This window comes from Mesocricetus auratus, unplaced genomic scaffold (assembly GCF_017639785.1).
Source record: "Mesocricetus auratus isolate SY011 unplaced genomic scaffold, BCM_Maur_2.0 Super-Scaffold_100003, whole genome shotgun sequence".
Taxonomy (NCBI): Eukaryota; Metazoa; Chordata; class Mammalia; order Rodentia; family Cricetidae; genus Mesocricetus; species Mesocricetus auratus.
In genome coordinates, this window is record NW_024429188.1 from 111,232,293 (window position 1) to 111,250,671 (window position 18,379).

At 39.2% G+C, this 18,379-nt stretch overlaps 1 protein-coding gene across 5 annotated transcripts; it reads left to right on the forward strand.

Moving 5' to 3' along the window:
- Positions 1 to 911: 911 nt before the first annotated feature.
- Positions 912 to 13,038, forward strand: Slitrk2 (SLIT and NTRK like family member 2). Of its 5 annotated transcripts, none has more exons than XM_040744679.1 (4): positions 912 to 1,328; positions 5,037 to 5,090; positions 5,188 to 5,358; positions 5,575 to 13,038. In XM_040744679.1, exon 4 carries the CDS (start codon positions 5,618 to 5,620, stop codon positions 8,156 to 8,158), a length of 2,541 nt encoding a protein of 846 aa, XP_040600613.1. In that variant the 5' UTR covers positions 912 to 1,328; positions 5,037 to 5,090; positions 5,188 to 5,358; positions 5,575 to 5,617; the 3' UTR covers positions 8,159 to 13,038. The 5 variants fall into 5 exon arrangements, with proteins under 5 accessions (XP_040600613.1, XP_040600614.1, XP_040600615.1 ...); XM_040744680.1 differs by having other exon boundaries at positions 5,188 to 5,348; positions 5,587 to 13,038; XM_013125615.3 differs by having other exon boundaries at positions 913 to 1,328; positions 5,188 to 5,348.
- Positions 13,039 to 18,379: the final 5,341 nt, after the last annotated feature.

Here is an 18,379-nt window from a genome sequence, read left to right on the forward strand (position 1 = left end):
GAATTTCAAGAGGTAAGAGGCAGATTCATTGTTGCATGAATCTAGTTTAAATGTATGAGCAATAACCTTGAAAGTAGATAAACCCTAAAGCACATTCACTAGCTTCTTAGACAGCTTTTGCTCTAATTTTGCACCTCTCTCCTGGCATAATTTTCTATTTTTCAATTCTTTTTCTTCTGTTCCCTACCAACCCTCTGGATATTCTGAGTAAGTGGGATTTGAGACTCTAAGAGGGCATATGAAAAGGTCAGGAAGCTATGGAAACTTCAATTAGAGCTCCTCTCTTCTAGGATGAGATGGCCACTGTCTTGGTACCAGAACTCCATATTCCTTGATTAGCTGAACCAATTGCAACTTAACCCAGAATGGTCTGGGAGAGCTGAGAAGGAGCTGCAAGGGAGGCAGTGCTCTTTGCAAAATCCTCATCACCTTCGTGAACCACCTGACTCTTTGAACTCCTTTAATAGAATCAGTCTAGACTACTAATAGAGAGGAAGAAGAAATGAGAGGGGGGAAAAGCAAAGGAGAAGACAAGAAATAGGGCTCTGAAAACCGCCTGAAGCATAAAAATAACCACTGTTCAGGCAGGGTCTGGAACACTGTTAAGTCTTGCTTGTGTTCAAACATTTGCACTGAGTCTCCCTGAACACGATATAATACGAAAATACCTTGTTTACCACCCAAGAGAGGTCCTTAAAAATATGCAAGCGAACTCCAGTGATCGGGTGCTTACTAGTTAAGAGAGACAGCAGCGTTACAGGAAGGTGTCCAACTCAGATTGCTCACTGCTTTTTCACTTGTCCATAACTTCCACCCCTCAGATACATCGCGCAAGTACCATTCTTATTTTACTTGACACAGTCTAAGGGGCCGCACAAGGTAGAAGCTGCAATAGCTGGGCAGAGCTCCAGTTAAGAGGGGCAGACAGGAAGAGCGGTGCTCTGCAGCGCTTGTCAGAGAACTGGAGCAGGCTCCTTTGTGGGCTGGTACATACCCCTCCCCGAGTGCACAGCAGGGACATTTGATCTAAGGGGTGATTGATAAGTGCTGGAGAGGAGCAACCATCCTTCTCTCCCTCCCTCTTCTGTCTCCTTCCCCTCCCTCCTTCCTGCCAGAAGCGCTGCTGTGTGTGGTAAGCTGCTCCAGCAAGGATCTGCCCGCCCTGGGGTGGGGGTGGGGGGGCACCGCCTGCGCTCCGCTCCTCGTTGCTGTGCCACTGCACATCCAGCCCGACTGGTACCCGGGCGGTGCTAGCTCCTGAGCTTCTCAGAGTCGCTGATGCTGCTGGAGCCTCGGGGAAGATCTAGGCAGCGCTCTCTGCTCTCTCGGTAAGTTAAGAATACTCGGGAATGCTGTGGCTATGCGACCCACGAGCAGGATACCTTTGGCCTCAAAGTGGGAAAGACCCCGGGGTGGCTTGGCTCTACCCACCATGGCCAGCTCTTGTGCATCTCCGTCTCCCCTCAGTACCCTCTTTTTGTTGCCCCCTGACCTTCTGCGGGTGTGGTAGAGATCCAGGAGTCTCATGACCAGGTCACCACCACTGCTACCAGGGTTCACCCATGCAAGACCTTCTGCTAGCAACATGCGCTATTCATTCTCAGTGCCCAAGCCCCGTGGCAAAGGCAGAGTGAGTAGCCCTCGCCTCTGAGAGGTCACCCCCTGGCATCAAGACATTAGCCGCTAGGGTGTAAGAAAGGTACCACTACTCTAACAGCTGGTGCATCCCGTTTATTGCAAAGGAGACTCCTTTAGAGCCTGGGTCTCTCCAGAAGGGAGCTAGATTAGCATGAAGCAGCCTGAAGGCTGGAGAAGAAGGCTGCTGGGCCTGCTGGACATCTAAGCTGGCTCTAGCCATAAGGATTGCAGGAATGTGTTGCAGCCTGGCCCCCCTGTGACCTGTGGAAAAAGCTTGGGTGACCTGAACCCAGCTCTAGCTGGTTAATGACAAAGGAGGGTGAGGCAGTGGAGTATGCATTTCAACTTCTCTCTCCTTAAGGAAGAGAACAAGCAGTTTGCTTATTTAAGCATCTGCTCCTCCTGCTTTTGTGTTTCCCAGTTCACGGTGAACCTTTTTAGCTCCTTAAAAGCCCACCCTTTTTAGCAGTTACACTGGACCAAATGAAACTTACTTAAAAGTATTCACTGGGTTTGAGACTCATTCACGTCCAGAAAGGATCATGTTTCTCAAAGTGGCTACAGAAGCTCAGACACAGGCAGAAGATACCGTGGCAGAGTAAATTGACTCATGCAGAAAGATAACAATAAAATGAAAACTCAGCATCTCAGGGTCCTTGTTGTGGCACAGGACTGCTGGATTAGCACCAAATTTCTTTTATTGTGTAAGTGGTAGAAATCTCAAGACCACCAAACCCTCTCCTCTCTTCTCTTCCTCTCTCTCTCTCTCTCCCCTCCTCCCATTTTCTTTCTCTTTCATTTCTAGTCTAACAATCCTGGTTTTCAAAGAGTCTGTAGAGCATTACCTATGTCTTGAAGATTTTGCTGTCTTTGAAAACTAAAACTAATGACATTTATTTTAGCAGTAAAAAAAATGGGCACTTCCCTGTAAGATATCCCATTACGTTTACGTTTGCAATTCTCTAACTCATATTAAGCAGTATTGGGTTCTAAAGAATACAAGGTTACTCTGAATCCCTTGGCTCTGATTCTAATTTGAGTTTCTTGAAGTTAACCAAGTCAGCAGGTCACTTGGTTGAGGAATGTCCCAATTTGTAAAATAATCCTGGTTTGTTAGGTTTTGTACAGCTGTCACATTTGCTAAATGTTCATTAAATGAAAGGCTGAATCAATAAATCGTATCTCCCTAGAAGCAATGTACTTTCAATATTTGGAAATACATTGAAATTTGCTCACAAGGAATGACTCTGCCTGCATGCAATGAGGCACCTGCAATAGAATGGGGGGCTATCCACAACTGCACTGTCCACTCCCAGGAGTGCCATGCTCCTCTCATGCCTGCCCTAGGTCCTGGGGAAAGACAACTAAGGCCTCAGAGTGAATAAATCTTGTTAAAGGCCAAAGAGGAATGGCAGCAAGAAGGGGGATCTTGAACGATGATCCAAGGCTTTTCTTGAAAGGAGGAAGAGAGAAGAGAGAAAGCCAGACATAATGGGGCAGGAGATCACAGTGCCACAGGTGGCCTTATTGCTGAAGTTTTTAAACTGCCCCAATTTTTATGAGGGAGGAAGGAACTTGTATAAGTTATGCAGCCTTAAGATTTCTACTTAATAGGGAAAGAAAAGGAGTAAACTGGGTGGTTTTCCATCCTCAAATGGTTTATTTTGCCCGTGGCATTGCCTCCCTTTCATTCTGGCTAGACAATAAGACACCGATGAACTCTGCAGCAGATCTGAAGAGGCAGGGAAAGAAAGGTGAATTGTTTAGTGGAACAAACACATTTAATCAGTCCCTTTCGTTATTGTTTCTTTCCCATATGTTTTCCTAACTTCTATCTTCTTTTCCATCAGAGGTTGCCTATAGCTCCTCCAAGCAGGCATTATTCACACATGCAAATGAGCTCTCCACTTGGGACTCCTGGATGTATTACAATACAACAAGGAGAAAAGAGATAATGCAGGCAAAAATCCAACACCTAGCCATTTAGTGATGCTCTAGAAAGGTTATTTGAACCCAAATGCAACATCAGGACCCAGAGGACCAACACTCTACCACCATTAGCAAACAGAAATGGTAAGATCCTAAAAGTAGTGACAGACAGGGCCACAAAGCTAGATCAAGAACTCTAGTATTCTGGGTTTCAGCTCACAATTCCTTTTATCCACTTCTTAGCAGAAGTCAGTTCTCTGGCCCTGCATTCTTCCCTGTTTGGGGGGAATGGGGTGGGGTGAAGGTTCTCTGTCTCTGCAGCCTACAGGGCTCAACAGCCCCTGCCTTGGCTCCCACTCCTAGCTGAGCCTTAGCCTGGCAATACTTTTCTGACACCCACTCCACTTCACTTTCCTCCAGGCAAACAGCACACGTTTAAGCCTCATTATCTGGCTAAGTATAAACCTCAGGGGGAGAAGCATTTTATTTTTGTTTGGCTCAATCTACCAGTTAACGTTGAGCTGGCTTTCCAGAGTCCAGGCAAATAGCTGTTTGGGGGGTCACCACCCAGAATGTAATTCCCTAAGCACTGAAACAGAGTAAAGTATCGCTCCCCTTGGAGAACTCTTCTCACTCCCACACAGACACACTAGCGCAGAAACACTCCACTCTGCGCCGAAAGCATCTCAGCTAGCAGTCTGTCTAGCTGCCATCAGTCCGGTAGCAAGAGATACCACATTCATACAACACATACAAGTTCCTGGGAGGGTCTAGATCCTGCCTTGGGAATCTGGCATGAGATCAGGCTTAATGACCAGATAACTGATCTTAGGCAAGGTATAGATGAGGAAAGGCAAGTGAAAGAGATCCTTAGGACTGGTTTGGATTAGGGGAGTTTCAGTGAGGTCAGCACTAAAGGGAGCTGGGCCGCCTGCTTGAGAAACAAACTCCTGTTCACAAGGAGCTTCTCTTGCCGCCAGCCCGGCTGGAGATAGAGTAATTCTGAAACAACTGACGCAGCTGGCAATTGAGCTGTGCAAAGCCACTCAAAGGGAAGGGAAGCTTCTGTCCCACCCTCCCCCACCAAGCGCCCTGGATATTCTGCCCACACTCCTCTCCCCCGTGACGTCACCCCATTCCTGTCCTGGGGAGCCTGCAAAACCTCTCAAATTCAAACTGCTAGACGCACTGCTGCTGCTGCCACTGGACTGAAAGCGCGCGCCGAGGCTCCACTAGCCATGGCAAAAGCCTAAGCGACCCAATCAATGAAACCTCCCTATGCGGTCCCACCCCTGGTTCCCTGCAGCTCAGCTCCTTTCTGCTCCAATCCTCCTGTTTCTCTGACCCTCAGCGGCATTTAAAATTTCTGCGCACCCCTCCCCTATTATATTAAATCAACCAAACAAAAAGCAGAGCATACCCCTGCAAGTGGCGTCTTCTTTTACTTTGCTCTCCCTCTCTTCCCGAAGATGCTAAACTACTGGTGGACTGAAGAGGAGGGGAGCCCTATCTTCTCCTGATGTGTAAGTAACCCCAAGCAGGAACTGTTTTTGCCCTCCCATCCTGTCCCCTCCGCTAGCCCCCCTGACTTTTCATTTTTCCACCCTCCTTTTTATGCAGTTTAAAAAAAAAGTAAAGCAATTTCTACTGCTAGCCCAAGAAGGGCGATCTGCCTGAGATTTCTTCAAAATATCCTAGGGGAAGAGGAGATGGGCCGGATTTAGTAGGACGACTGGATTACTAATGACTCCTTGGCTAGCTGTGACCCTCCGGGAAATCAGGTGCAAGCATGTGTGTTCTGGGACATGTTGTGTGGGTGGGCTTGGGGGAGTGGGTAGAGAAAAAGAGAAGAAACTGCTTTGTAATACGCAGTGATTTCGTTCTTCCTTGCTGCCCACCCCCTCACTCTCCCCTCTGCCACCCGCCTCCTAGCTTTGTCATTTTAATCAGGCTTCCTTGTTTCTTTCTTCCCTGCACCCTGCTTTCTCCCCCTGTCCCTCATTCAAGGTTTGCCTGTAGGTACCTGAGCTGACATCAAAGGTGCCTAAAGATGCTGAGCAGCATTTGGTTCCTCAGTGTGTTAACTGTGGCCGGGATCTTACAGACCGAGAGCCGCAAAACTGCCAAAGACATTTGCAAGATTCGCTGCCTGTGCGAAGAGAAGGAAAACGTACTGAATATTAACTGTGAAAACAAAGGATTTACAACTGTCAGCTTGCTCCAACCCCCCCAGTATCGCATCTATCAGCTGTTTCTCAACGGAAATCTCTTGACAAGACTGTATCCAAACGAATTTGTTAATTACTCAAACGCAGTGACTCTTCATCTAGGTAACAATGGGTTGCAGGAGATCCGACCAGGGGCATTTAGCGGTCTGAAGACTCTCAAGAGACTGCACCTCAATAACAACAAACTGGAGGTATTGAGAGAGGACACTTTTCTAGGCCTAGAGAGCCTGGAGTACCTCCAAGCTGACTACAATTACATCAGCACCATTGAGGCAGGGGCATTCAGCAAACTAAATAAGCTCAAAGTGCTCATCTTGAATGACAACCTTTTGCTGTCTCTGCCTAGTAATGTGTTTCGGTTTGTCCTGCTAACTCACTTAGACCTGAGGGGAAACAGGTTGAAAGTAATGCCTTTTGCTGGTGTCCTTGAACATATTGGAGGAATCATGGAAATTCAGCTGGAAGAAAACCCATGGAATTGTACCTGTGACCTACTTCCTCTCAAGGCATGGCTGGACACCATTACTGTTTTTGTGGGCGAGATTGTCTGTGAAACTCCTTTCAGGTTACATGGGAAAGATGTGACCCAACTGACCAGACAGGACCTCTGTCCCAGAAAAAGTGCAAGTGGTGATTCTAGTCCTAGGAGCAGTCATTCAGACACTCATGTCCAAAGGCTGTCCCCTACAATGAATCCTGCTTTCAATCCAACCAGGGCCCCAAAAGCAAGTCGGCCACCCAAAATGAGAAATCGTCCAACTCCGCGAGTGACTGTGTCAAAAGACCGGCAGAGCTTTGGGCCCATCATGGTGTACCAGACCAAGTCCCCCATGGCTCTCACCTGTCCCAGCAGCTGTGTCTGTACCTCTCAGAGCTCAGACAATGGTCTAAATGTTAACTGCCAAGAAAGGAAGTTCACTAACATCTCTGACCTGCAGCCCAAGCCTACCAGTCCAAAGAAACTCTACTTAACAGGGAACTATCTCCAAACAGTATATAAGAATGACCTCTTAGAATACAGCTCACTGGATTTGCTGCATTTAGGAAACAACAGAATTGCAGTCATTCAGGAAGGTGCCTTTACAAACCTGACCAGTTTACGCAGACTTTATCTAAATGGCAATTACCTTGAAGTGCTGTGCCCTTCCATGTTTGATGGACTGCAGAGCTTGCAGTATCTCTATTTAGAGTATAATGTCATTAAGGAGATTAAGCCTCTGACCTTTGATGCTTTGATTAACCTCCAGCTCCTGTTTCTGAACAACAATCTGCTGCGGTCCTTACCTGATAATATATTTGGGGGCACAGCCCTCACCAGGCTGAATCTGAGAAACAATCATTTTTCACACCTGCCTGTAAAAGGAGTTCTGGACCAGCTTCCTGCTTTTATCCAGATAGATCTGCAAGAGAACCCATGGGACTGCACCTGTGACATCATGGGGCTAAAGGACTGGACCGAACATGCCAATTCTCCTGTCATCATCAATGAGGTGACTTGTGAGTCTCCCGCTAAGCATGCAGGGGAGATACTGAAATTCCTGGGAAGGGAGGCTATTTGTCCAGATAATCCTAATTTGTCAGATGGGACTATTTTATCAATGAATCACAACACAGACACACCTAGGTCACTTAGTGTGTCTCCTAGTTCTTACCCTGAACTACACACTGAAGTTCCACTTTCCGTCTTAATTTTAGGATTGCTGGTTGTTTTTATCCTGTCTGTCTGTTTTGGGGCAGGGCTGTTCGTCTTTGTTCTGAAACGTCGAAAGGGAGTGCCAGCTGTTCCCAGGAGTGCCAACAACTTAGATGGAAGTTCCTTCCACTTACAATATGGGTCTTACAATACCGAAACAAATGATAAAGCTGATGGTCATGTCTATAACTACATCCCCCCACCTGTGGGTCAGATGTGCCAAAACCCCATCTACATGCAAAAGGAAGGAGACCCAGTAGCCTATTACAGAAACCTGCAGGACTTCAGCTATGGCAACTTGGAGGAGAAAAAAGAAGAGCCAGCCCCACTTGCTTATACAATAAGTGCCACTGAGTTGCTGGAAAAGCAGACCACCCCAAGAGAGCCTGAGGTGCTGTATCAGAATATCGCTGAGCGAGTGAAGGAACTACCAAGTGCAGGCCTAGCCCACTATAACTTTTGTACCTTACCTAAAAGGCAGTTTGCCCCTTCATATGAATCTCGACGCCAAAACCAAGACAGAATCAATAAAACCGTTTTATACGGGACTCCCAGAAAATGCTTTGTGGGGCAGTCAAAGCCAGACCACCCTTTGCTGCAAGCTAAGCCGCAATCAGAACCAGACTACCTCGAAGTTCTGGAAAAACAAACTGCAATCAGTCAGCTGTGAAAGGAAATCATTTACAACCCTATAGCATCAAAGGATGCTTTCCAAACTGTTGGAAGCACTGCATTTGCTTTTGTTGTGTCCTCCCTTCCCCAGTGCTAATGGGAGACTGAAAGCCTTGGGAAAAGGGGTGAAGCGATATTGCTCTTGCAAGCTTTCCTTTAAATTATTTTTCTCTCGATCTCCCACCTCCACTCCCCTTCTTAGGAGCCATCAGTGAACATGAATGTTTTTACACTGCATTTTTCATGTATATTATTTAGGTTTTGTTTCTGCTTTTCTCTCTTTTCTTTTTGCCAGTGTGGGAGTGAAAAGAAATGATAGTGAATGAAGGAATAGTAAGTAAAGTTTTCAAATGAGAATATTTTGTAGAAGATCTCCAAAGATCTTTTGGGACTCCAACTTCTTTTGTAAATAATGATCTATGGTATTGCTGTCTTCAGTTACCAAGTATAGGCCTGGGCATTGCTACTTTGTGTTAAAGTGCCTTTGCACTTAAGTATATTAAAAGTATTTTAATGTGTTGTATTTTTTAAAATTGAACTCAATGTAAAATAGATCTATATGTCAGCTGTATTAATTAAGTCAAGGTACAGTTTGCTTGAGTTATAGAAAACAGCCTGTCATCAAACAATTGTAGCTTAAGACTTTATAGACTTAAATGTAAAATATTTCCTTTCTTCTGGGTTTGTTATAAGTGATTTTATTTAAGTCAAGAAAGGGGATTTAACAGTGGACTAGAGGTAATAAGCCACCTCTGTCGGTATTAGCAATTCATTAATAAAATATATTTAACCCAATATCAGAGTGAATTGAACAATTAATGCCCTTCCATAAATCATTATTTTACACTAACATGGTCAATGTTTTAGATTATTTTCCTAATTAAGAGTGCATTTCACAACTTGTAGTATATTTTTTCTGCATCAAATTAGATATTTTTATATATTTAAATGGAAATCTGTATTTCTAACTTTTTAATTGAAATTAATATTTTTTCTGCCTGTTGCAACATTTTCTATAAACACATACCAGTAGAGGCCGCCACACACCTCATTTAATCAAGACACAAGAGCCATTAAATACCTTGAAGGAAGACTTCAAAGGTAAGATGAAAACTTCCCACATAATTTCTCTGCAAATTCAAGACAGCAGAGATAAAATTGCATATGTTACATTTTTTGAGGATCAAAAATTAGACTCAAAATTCTTTTCAATTTTCACATTTTTTGACAAAGGTAGGTTTTCCTCTTGAGTATAATTGAAGCGTTAATGAGGTGCTATCAAACAAATGTACTATTTGCATCTCCAAATTCATTAATGGTTACCTAAACCACAGCAGTAAGCATCTTTTTTCATTCTGCCTTCTTTGGGCATGCTTTACTTGAAAGTTTTCTTGTTAGCTTGAGCAAGCTTTTCATTTTGGTCTTAGCAGTCAATTATTTTAACTAACCAACTCTATATAACATTTATGAAACCTTATTAGACTGTAAATAATTTTTAGATGCAATCATTATTGTATGATTTAAACAAACAGCCTTTCTTTACAACAAAAAATAGTTTTGTTTTGTCTATTGTAAATCCTTATGCAACTGGGATGGTGATCTGCATATAAAGTAGTCCAGCTTTTCAATTCCTTATTAAAGCAAGTGATGGCATCTGAAAGAAGCACACTGTTTCCTTTTCATAAATAGGTTACTGCACATAATAATCCTTTATTATCGTGTGGAGATTGAAGTGGATCTTGATAACTTACTTTTAAAGCTTTAAAATGACATTACCACTATTAACAATTCATGTTACAGAAATTACTGAAATCCAAATTATTTGTATTAATAATTAACAGTGCAAAATTGACTTTTTATCAACAGAAGATAATTGTGTCCATATAAAAAAGTAAAGGACACTGAGGGGCGTTTCAAAATTTTAAATCCCTGAATATCTATAGTGACTGACTTACATGTTCGCTGTTTGTTTAAAAGTATAAAAATTGCCATTTAAATTCACTAACTTACAATTGAAAATGGTGGGTCAAAGTGATCTACACATATGTTAATACAGAAATTTTACATTTCATACAAAAGGAACTAGAGTACTGAGTTAGTGTTTATTGGGACATGGAGATAGCTCCTGGAAACCACCTCATCTTTGAGTGACATACACACATACACACACACACACATACACACACACACACACACACACACACAATAGAAGTTTTAAAAGTTGCTTTTATAGTGCTCGATACATGATACAGAGACAGTTATTTGGGGAAGCCATTATGAAGTTGAATCAGCATATATCATATTAAACATAGTTTTTAGGCTTTAACTGTGACTTGATCTATTAATGACATGGTTTTACTTCAGCATTTTTTCTTATTGTTCTGAAAGTAAAGCACACATGTTAATAACAAAATTAGTTCATTGATCTTAATGAAATATACTTTACTTTTCACTCATTTTCGTGATTTTTAAAGAGGCCTCCTGGAAGAACTCAAATCCATAAACTCTACAGCTCAATAATTACAATTTACTTCAATAATTTCATGCTTCTAGATTTTTTCATTTACTTTGAGTTTTGAAATCAAGTCTTTCACGTGTAATTCAAATGGTTTCATTTAAAAGTATAAGAACCTTATGTTTTAATCTTTACTATCAAATGCAAGTTTAATTAATTTATTGGCATTCCCACTGGTTATATCCTGGTTTTCTTTATAGGCTCACCTTTAAACCTATTTTACTTTAAGACATTAATTTTTAACTCCTCCACCTGGGTGTTTTATTTCCATTACTATCTTAAGAGCAGATTGTAATAAGTGTGAGCTTAGCAAGAATGGTTCCAGGCCAGGTAATGGCAGCCCTAGGACTATGCCTGGAACAGAGATAGATGTCTGACCGTACAAATGTTAAATAGCAATCACTCTAGATTTTAATGCCTAGTTAGTAGCTTTTGTGCTTCTGCATATACCAGTGGGTAAATTTGTATAAAATTTGCAAAAATACTATTCCTCAGCCTTGACACCATTGCCAGGAGTGTTTTGTATAGACTTAGGCCAACCTGTGTGCCTTCTTTCCTCAGACATTTGGTGAGTATGAAAAAGACTCTTAAATATCCTCTTTGTCCTCTGACTAATAAAGTCACTTAATTTTTCTAAATAACTATGTATCATAAAGGGCTCTATTTTAAAGATTTTGAAAAGACACATAATGACTCAAAGAGAGATTCTGCCATTTCTCAAACCCTGCAAATTCTTTATGATACTACACATTCCATAATCATACTAGATTGGATGCTAGTGAGCAAAGCCTTCCAGATGGTTCTCTTACTGAATTTGTTTCATTCATTAATTCATTTATTCAGGCATTCATTCACTATAAGTTGAGTGCTCTCTTCCCTGGTGCCTGGATCTGCTGTGTGCTAAGGGGCCATAGATATAAATTAGACAGGATCGCTAATTGCCTAACTCCAAGCCTTCATCCCTACTCCCACTGTTATTAAACCCATTTCTCCCCACAGAACTTCCAAATTTGGCAAGGAGAATAGTACAAAAAAAGAGAGCTTCACATTAATGAAAATCACCCCCAGGTAGTCTCCCTCCAGGTGGGGAGAGTAATGCAATGCAGAAGGCTTAGTGTGTAAATTCACTGAAGTAAAATATTGAACTGATAAATCAATCATAAGTAGATTGGTTACAATTTAAGTGCTATTAACACATCTTTGGAATTATGTATTTAAAATGGGACAATCCCACTAAAATAAAACAAATCACAGCAGATTTAGGCTCAATGTTATCGCCTGACGATAGCTATATATTTGTGCTATCTACATCTACTTTGTAAAGTTGAATACCAAAATTGTAAATATAAAGAACACTGATGTACTTCAATTTTATGGAATATTCATGTTTTAGAGGCAATATTTACTTTCTATTTTAGTGGCTTAAACGGTAATCTTTCAGCTCACATGCCTTTTATGGACACAATAAGAGACTTAATTGTGTAAGAGAGATTGAAGTACTTTGTATAGCTCTACTTTGCTCCTCAAAATGGTTGTGGGAAAAGTAGTGTATAAACTGAAGTTTTATAAATCAAATTGTATTTTAAGTGCATTAAGGGAGCTGCCACTTAAATAAAACTTGGGAATCTCTTTATGAGGCAAAAGACCATTTTATAATGCAAACAACCACTCTGTTTTGTATGTTTGGATTTTCAGTATCAATTTCGCTTAAAACCAAGCTCACATGCAAAATAAGAGTATGTTTTGTCAGTGTTACTTGTACTATCCATTTCTTGGTTGCTAAGGGCTTATACTTGAAAGTCTACTTGCAGTTTAATGTGAATTGAGCTGTCTACAATTTTTATGACGGCACAATAGCATTAGTGAATGTCTGGACTAGCAAGCCCATTTCAAATCAAATGAACACCGGACTACTGCTCAGCAGTGTCTCCCCTCCCAAGACCTTATTTACTTAGAGGGTAGACTAGCTCCTGTATTCACATACTATGAAGTGCTTAGAGATACAGGTTTTATAAAAAAATAATGTTACTATGTAAACATACTGAATTGCATGTGTGTTGGAAATTTTTAGCAGTATTTCAGCTTGAAAGTATATGTATAAATTCTGTTAGACTTAGTTACAAATAATTGTCCTCAAGTTATTGGAATAAATGACAAATGAAGCAATTTATTATGTAAATAGACTCTTGTGCCAAATAGTGACTTTGTTTAAGAAAATAAATGACATATTTTGGGCTGTTAATAGGCAAAATGAAACACCGAAAATGTGATCAAATGATACTGTATTTTATTGGATAAACTGTTTAGTTATTTTATGCTATAGTTAGATTTCAGTTAATAAATAAATATTCACTAAAAATGCACATTTTGAATTAGTTAGAAATGGTTTTTTGGAATCTTTTTTTCTTTTTCTTCTTTTTCTTTCTTTTCTTTTTCTTTCTGTCTATCTTTTTTTTATTTGAGACAGCACCCTGGTTGTCTTGAAACTTGCTATTTAGACCTGGATGACTTCAAGCTCACAGAGATTTGCCTGCCTATTGCTCTGGAGTGCTGGGATTAAAGAAATGCACCACCATGCACAATCTTAGGGTTTTTTTAAATCTTAAGAAAAATTAATGACAAATGTTAGAGCTATACTCTTTGCTTTGGTATATGCTGTTCCAGTGCTGAGAAGTGAACATTTTTATTCTTTAAGTGATTATATGTTTTTCATGTTCAGTATAAATAAGCTTTTAAAAATATTAATATTTCTCCATGAATATTTGTTAGTATCATACTTGAAAGTTAAAAGCAAACAATAATAAAAAACAATTCAGCTACATGTCACTTTAGGAACTAAACCAATATTTAATGACTTTCCAGTCCCCATACCACACAATACACTTCTACATTGAATCTATTTTTCATCAAATTTTTGTAAAGCCATACATGAGCTAACAAATTCTTATTTTATAAAGTAAAAGAATGACAAAGAATGACTGACATACAAATAAGAATGCTATTAATTATATTCCTTAAAATGAGATGAAGAGAAATGAGGAGAGAGGAAGAAAGATACTAATTTGTTCCTGTGATTATGGTGATATTTTGAAAGTGGGTACCTTGACTAGTTTGTTTGGCTGAAGAATCAGAGCATATCTTCTACATACTCCATTAACAACTGTGTAACAGCAAATGATTTGAGATTGCAGTGGTATGAGGACATAAAGAGAGAATAATTACATTCTGTTGAGGTTGTTAATGTATGTACAATATGGCCTGATTACTCATATACCATTTACAGGGTAGCTGAAACTATTGAAAATTTCACAATTGAAAGTGTTTGTTAAAGAATGAAAACTGGTGTTAGCATAGATTGCCCAGTCATGTTAAATATCAGGAGAAACATGTAAGTATCCATTGACAAGTTCATATCTGACATGTGAAACAGGAATGAGGCCATCAAGACAGATTTAGTTATTCCTGAATCTGGCCTGGAAATGCACTTTATTTATGTTTCCCTGGGGTCACCTTTGTAAACTGTTTCACATCATTTTTATTATTTCATGATAAAATATTACTTTTCATCTGCAATAATATTTGACATATAAAGAAACGTTATCCTTGATATCTGTCATATTATCTGGAATTTTGGGACATTTTGAAAATGACAGAATGTTGAAAAAACTAGTAATCTAAGGTTCCTTTTAGCTTACAAAATGACTAGCAGACAGGCAGCGTCAGGTAAATGAATTCTTAAAGTCAAGACTGTTTTCTTTTCATATTGTTATTACTTGAGGATTAAAAAATTGCTTTAGTGAGTGAATCAGTGAATGGTTGACATGATGTTTCTCATATGAAGACTGAAGAAAAGGTAGACATGCAGAGAATCCGATTTCATAGTATAGTAACAATGGAAGATTAGCTGTTTTAGGAACACTTAAATATTCAGTTTTAACGTGTTTACAGAGTATAAATAACACACAATGCACACATGCACGCACACACACACACAGTACCTGAGCATAGAAGTGTAGTTAGGCTAATAGGCAACAAAAAAATCAGGCACATAAAGGGATGTCTAAGATTTAGTGGTACTATGATTTGACCATTGAATAAAGTGAGTTCAAAGTATTTTCAATGATCAGATACGGTACTGACATATTACTAACTGGTGGAATTGAGTGATTATGAGTTGAGTAAAACTATACTCTACAAACTTGAATAATAAAGTTTTCCAGAATTTGACTGACTCCCTTCTAAGTTTTCCAGATAAGCAGCAGACTGTTTGGGGTCAAGCCCTTATCCATAAAATACCAATTCTTTCAAAATAAGGTGTTTTTCACAAAGTGTTATTTATACAAAATAAGAACCTACAAGTTGTATTACCTAGAGATGACTCCTATGATCTGAGGTTCTGATCTTAAAAAGATCATTAAGTTGCCAGAACAAATAAAAGTTCTCACTGGACCTCAACTTTCCAGTTGGAACAGTAATGGATTGGATGAACTTAGTGAGTATCTTATAATTTAGTATTTTATGATCTAGGCCACAAAAATAGTTGCTATATTTGAAATAAAGAAGGGCATTCAGACAAATAATATTCAAGTATGAAAATCTCATCTTACTTTTCACTTCAGTATTCTATTTTGATAAAAATCCTAATCGTATTTTGTCTCTACAGGACTCAAATGCATAATTTATATTGATTCAATGTTTCTTCTTAAATTTGATTTAAAAGGCTTAAACCCTTTTTAAAACTTCATAAATCACATTTTACCATTTATTTGGGTGTTGAGTATTATGGGTTTTCTGCATATCTATTTTTCAAGAGGATTATCTTTTCTGTTGATGAATGATTTTAGTTTTTCTATGTGGTGACCAAATTAAAATCTGAATCCATCTAGGAAGACCACGTTATCATATATAAGGGAAAACAGTATTTGACCCACTGAGATGTTCATCATCTCACACTTTAGTCAACACTGACAAATTTCTTATCAAAGAAACTGATGGACCTTTGGACAAATCAGTTGAGCTTGAGAAAGTCAGTGATTCACCCCAGTGAGCAAAGCACTTAGCTGACAAGTGGTATGGGGCCTCTTCTTGATCATCAGTTTCAGTCATAGTTTTAATGCTGGGCCAGTGTGTGACTATCTCGCCAAATAGATTTTAATTGTAAACAAAGGAAAAAAAACCCTTAACACTGTAATGTTCTGCTGCCATATTTTTTCAAGGGTGGAAAAAGAAAAAGAAAACAAAATTCCTTCAGAAAGTTCTGATTACCAGAGGTTTTTGAGGGTCTGATTAAAAGTATTAGTTAATCAAAGAAAAATCCAGTAATACTTGGCTCAAAATTTCTTTCTGATTTGCTAAAGAATGTTATTAAAAAGAAGTAAATGTTCTTTGTCTCCCACCAAAAAACCCTCCACAATATATTAAAAAGGGTGCTATTTAGATATTAGCCATTTAATCTCAGTATGATCACATTTGAAATATCTAACTTGAACATTTACAATGATTATTTTTAAAATTGTTTTATGTACATGATTTTGTTTTTAGGATGTTCAATTCTACTATAGAAACATGAAATAGGATGATTTAAGATAATTTAATAATTCTCTTTACAGATTAAAGTGGGGCAAAGCCTTGTCTGTCTTTGTTTTCCTTTTTTTTTTTAGTCAGATTTCTTGAGTTTGTCACCAAAAGAAACTTACCAGATCTCAAAAATGATTTATAAAACAGTCACAGTTTTCTCTTGTCATCTGTGCAAGAGAAACCTTTTGGATCTCAGGCCCAGAGACAAGTATTTTCAATATATTAAAGCAAAATTCTGCCTTGATATCTCTTTTAAATCATGCTGAGTCTTTCTTACGCTCTGAGAAGAATCTGAGGACAGCAAGAGGCCCATTCATCCTCTTATTCATTTTTTTTTTGGTTTTTCGAGACAGGGTTTCTCTGTATTGTTTTGGAGCCTGTCCTGGAACTCGCTCTGTAGACCAGGCAGGTCTCGAACTCACAGAGATCCACCTGCTTCTGCCTCCCGAGTGCTGGGATTAAAGGCATGCGCCACCAATGCCTGGCTCCATCCTCTTATTCTTACACATCATAACCCCCCACAATAATAATATTATTAAACCATTTACAATTACTGATTAGGCAAAATGGAAATGTACTTTAATTCATTAATATGTTAAATCATTCTCAAGATTGAAACACTAGATTTAATAAGAAACTATTTTCAACAAATATCACACATATTCTACAATACAAAAATTTTAAAAAGTACCCTAAAAATTCGAATGCTCCTTTTTTCTTTAATGAAGTCTAAAGATTCTCTTTCCCATATTCTCATTGCAGCTGTTAAATACTCTGACTGGATAAACGTATTTACACGAAGAGTATATGTGATTGCTGGTAGACCTTATATGGTACCAAACTGTCCCTAAATAGATGATTTATGGAGTGCTCACTCTGTGCTGAACACTTAAAGAAATATTGATGCATATCTAAAACAAATCTACAAGTGTTCCTGAAGGCCAAGCATGTATACTGGGACAAGATGCTGGAGCTAATGGAAAATTCACAGGCTATGAAATCTGCTTAAAGGCCACCAAGATATCGGGAAAAACAAGATGCACATTTGAAATAAGACTTAATGCCTACAATCAGGGAATTTATAACAAAATAAGACTGGTGATTTATATAACTTTGAAAAATATATAAGAACTTAGAATCAAAACAGGAAAAGATCAATAAGGACTGGACAAGCATGTTTGGATAAGGCTCTTGGATCAGAGTAACCCCAGAAAGAGTCTAAAATTTAAAAGACTTGGGGAATTCTGAGGCTTGAAAATGAAGACAGCAGTGAGCATACATAGAAAGGTGAAGACGATGGTAAGGCAGGCTAATTTATCTTTTGATAGTTCTGAAAGGAAGATGAGACTTGAACTCGATTCCATAAATCATGGAAGTATATTAAAGCCAAACAAAGATTATAGATTGATTAATATTTCCATGAGGCCTCATAAAGTATTTCATGTGCATTTCTAAAATTAACTTTGTAATTACTGAATACCATTTTTTATATCTGTGTGAAGAAACCAAGGCTTATGGAGTTCTAGTGCTGACCACAGTGACCTACTGCCTATGGGTAAAGGCCAACTAGTTCAGTAAGAGTCAGTACAAGGAAGATATGTTAAAGAACAGACACTGAAGACACAGCATATAGAGATTTAATATTCAGCTATCACTCACCAGTTCTGTGTACTTGAACACATCATTTAACTTCTCTGAACCTAATTTTCTTCATCTGAAACAAGTGACAATGATGATCTTTACCTTAGATAATTTTTATATTAATCAGTAAGTTAACATTCGAAAAAATATGTGTTATACAAAATTACATGTGACAAAAGTGTCACCTGAAACCATTTCTGGTTGGGTTTCAACACTTGTGTTTTATAATCTACTACTGTGCCTTACTGTTTTAATAGAGAATCAGTGAATGATCTGGAAGAAAAGCGTGTGCTGAACATTTGGGTAGAGAGGGTACTTCAGTCCAGGAACTGTTGTGGCCACTTAGAACTAAGGGAGTGAGTGTCTGCAATTAGCTTCTAGAAAGAAGATGAAGGTGAGAGATCCTTCTTATATATTCAACCACTGGCTGAGCTGTCTACAAACTGTGCATACAGATTGATCTTTTAAAGAACCATATTTAGTAAC

What these genes read in the sequence shown, in the direction of transcription:
- Slitrk2 (XM_040744679.1), top strand. Translation starts at nt 5,618, where the DNA reads ATGCTGAGCAGCATTTGGTTCCTCAGTGTGTTAACTGTGGCCGGGATC.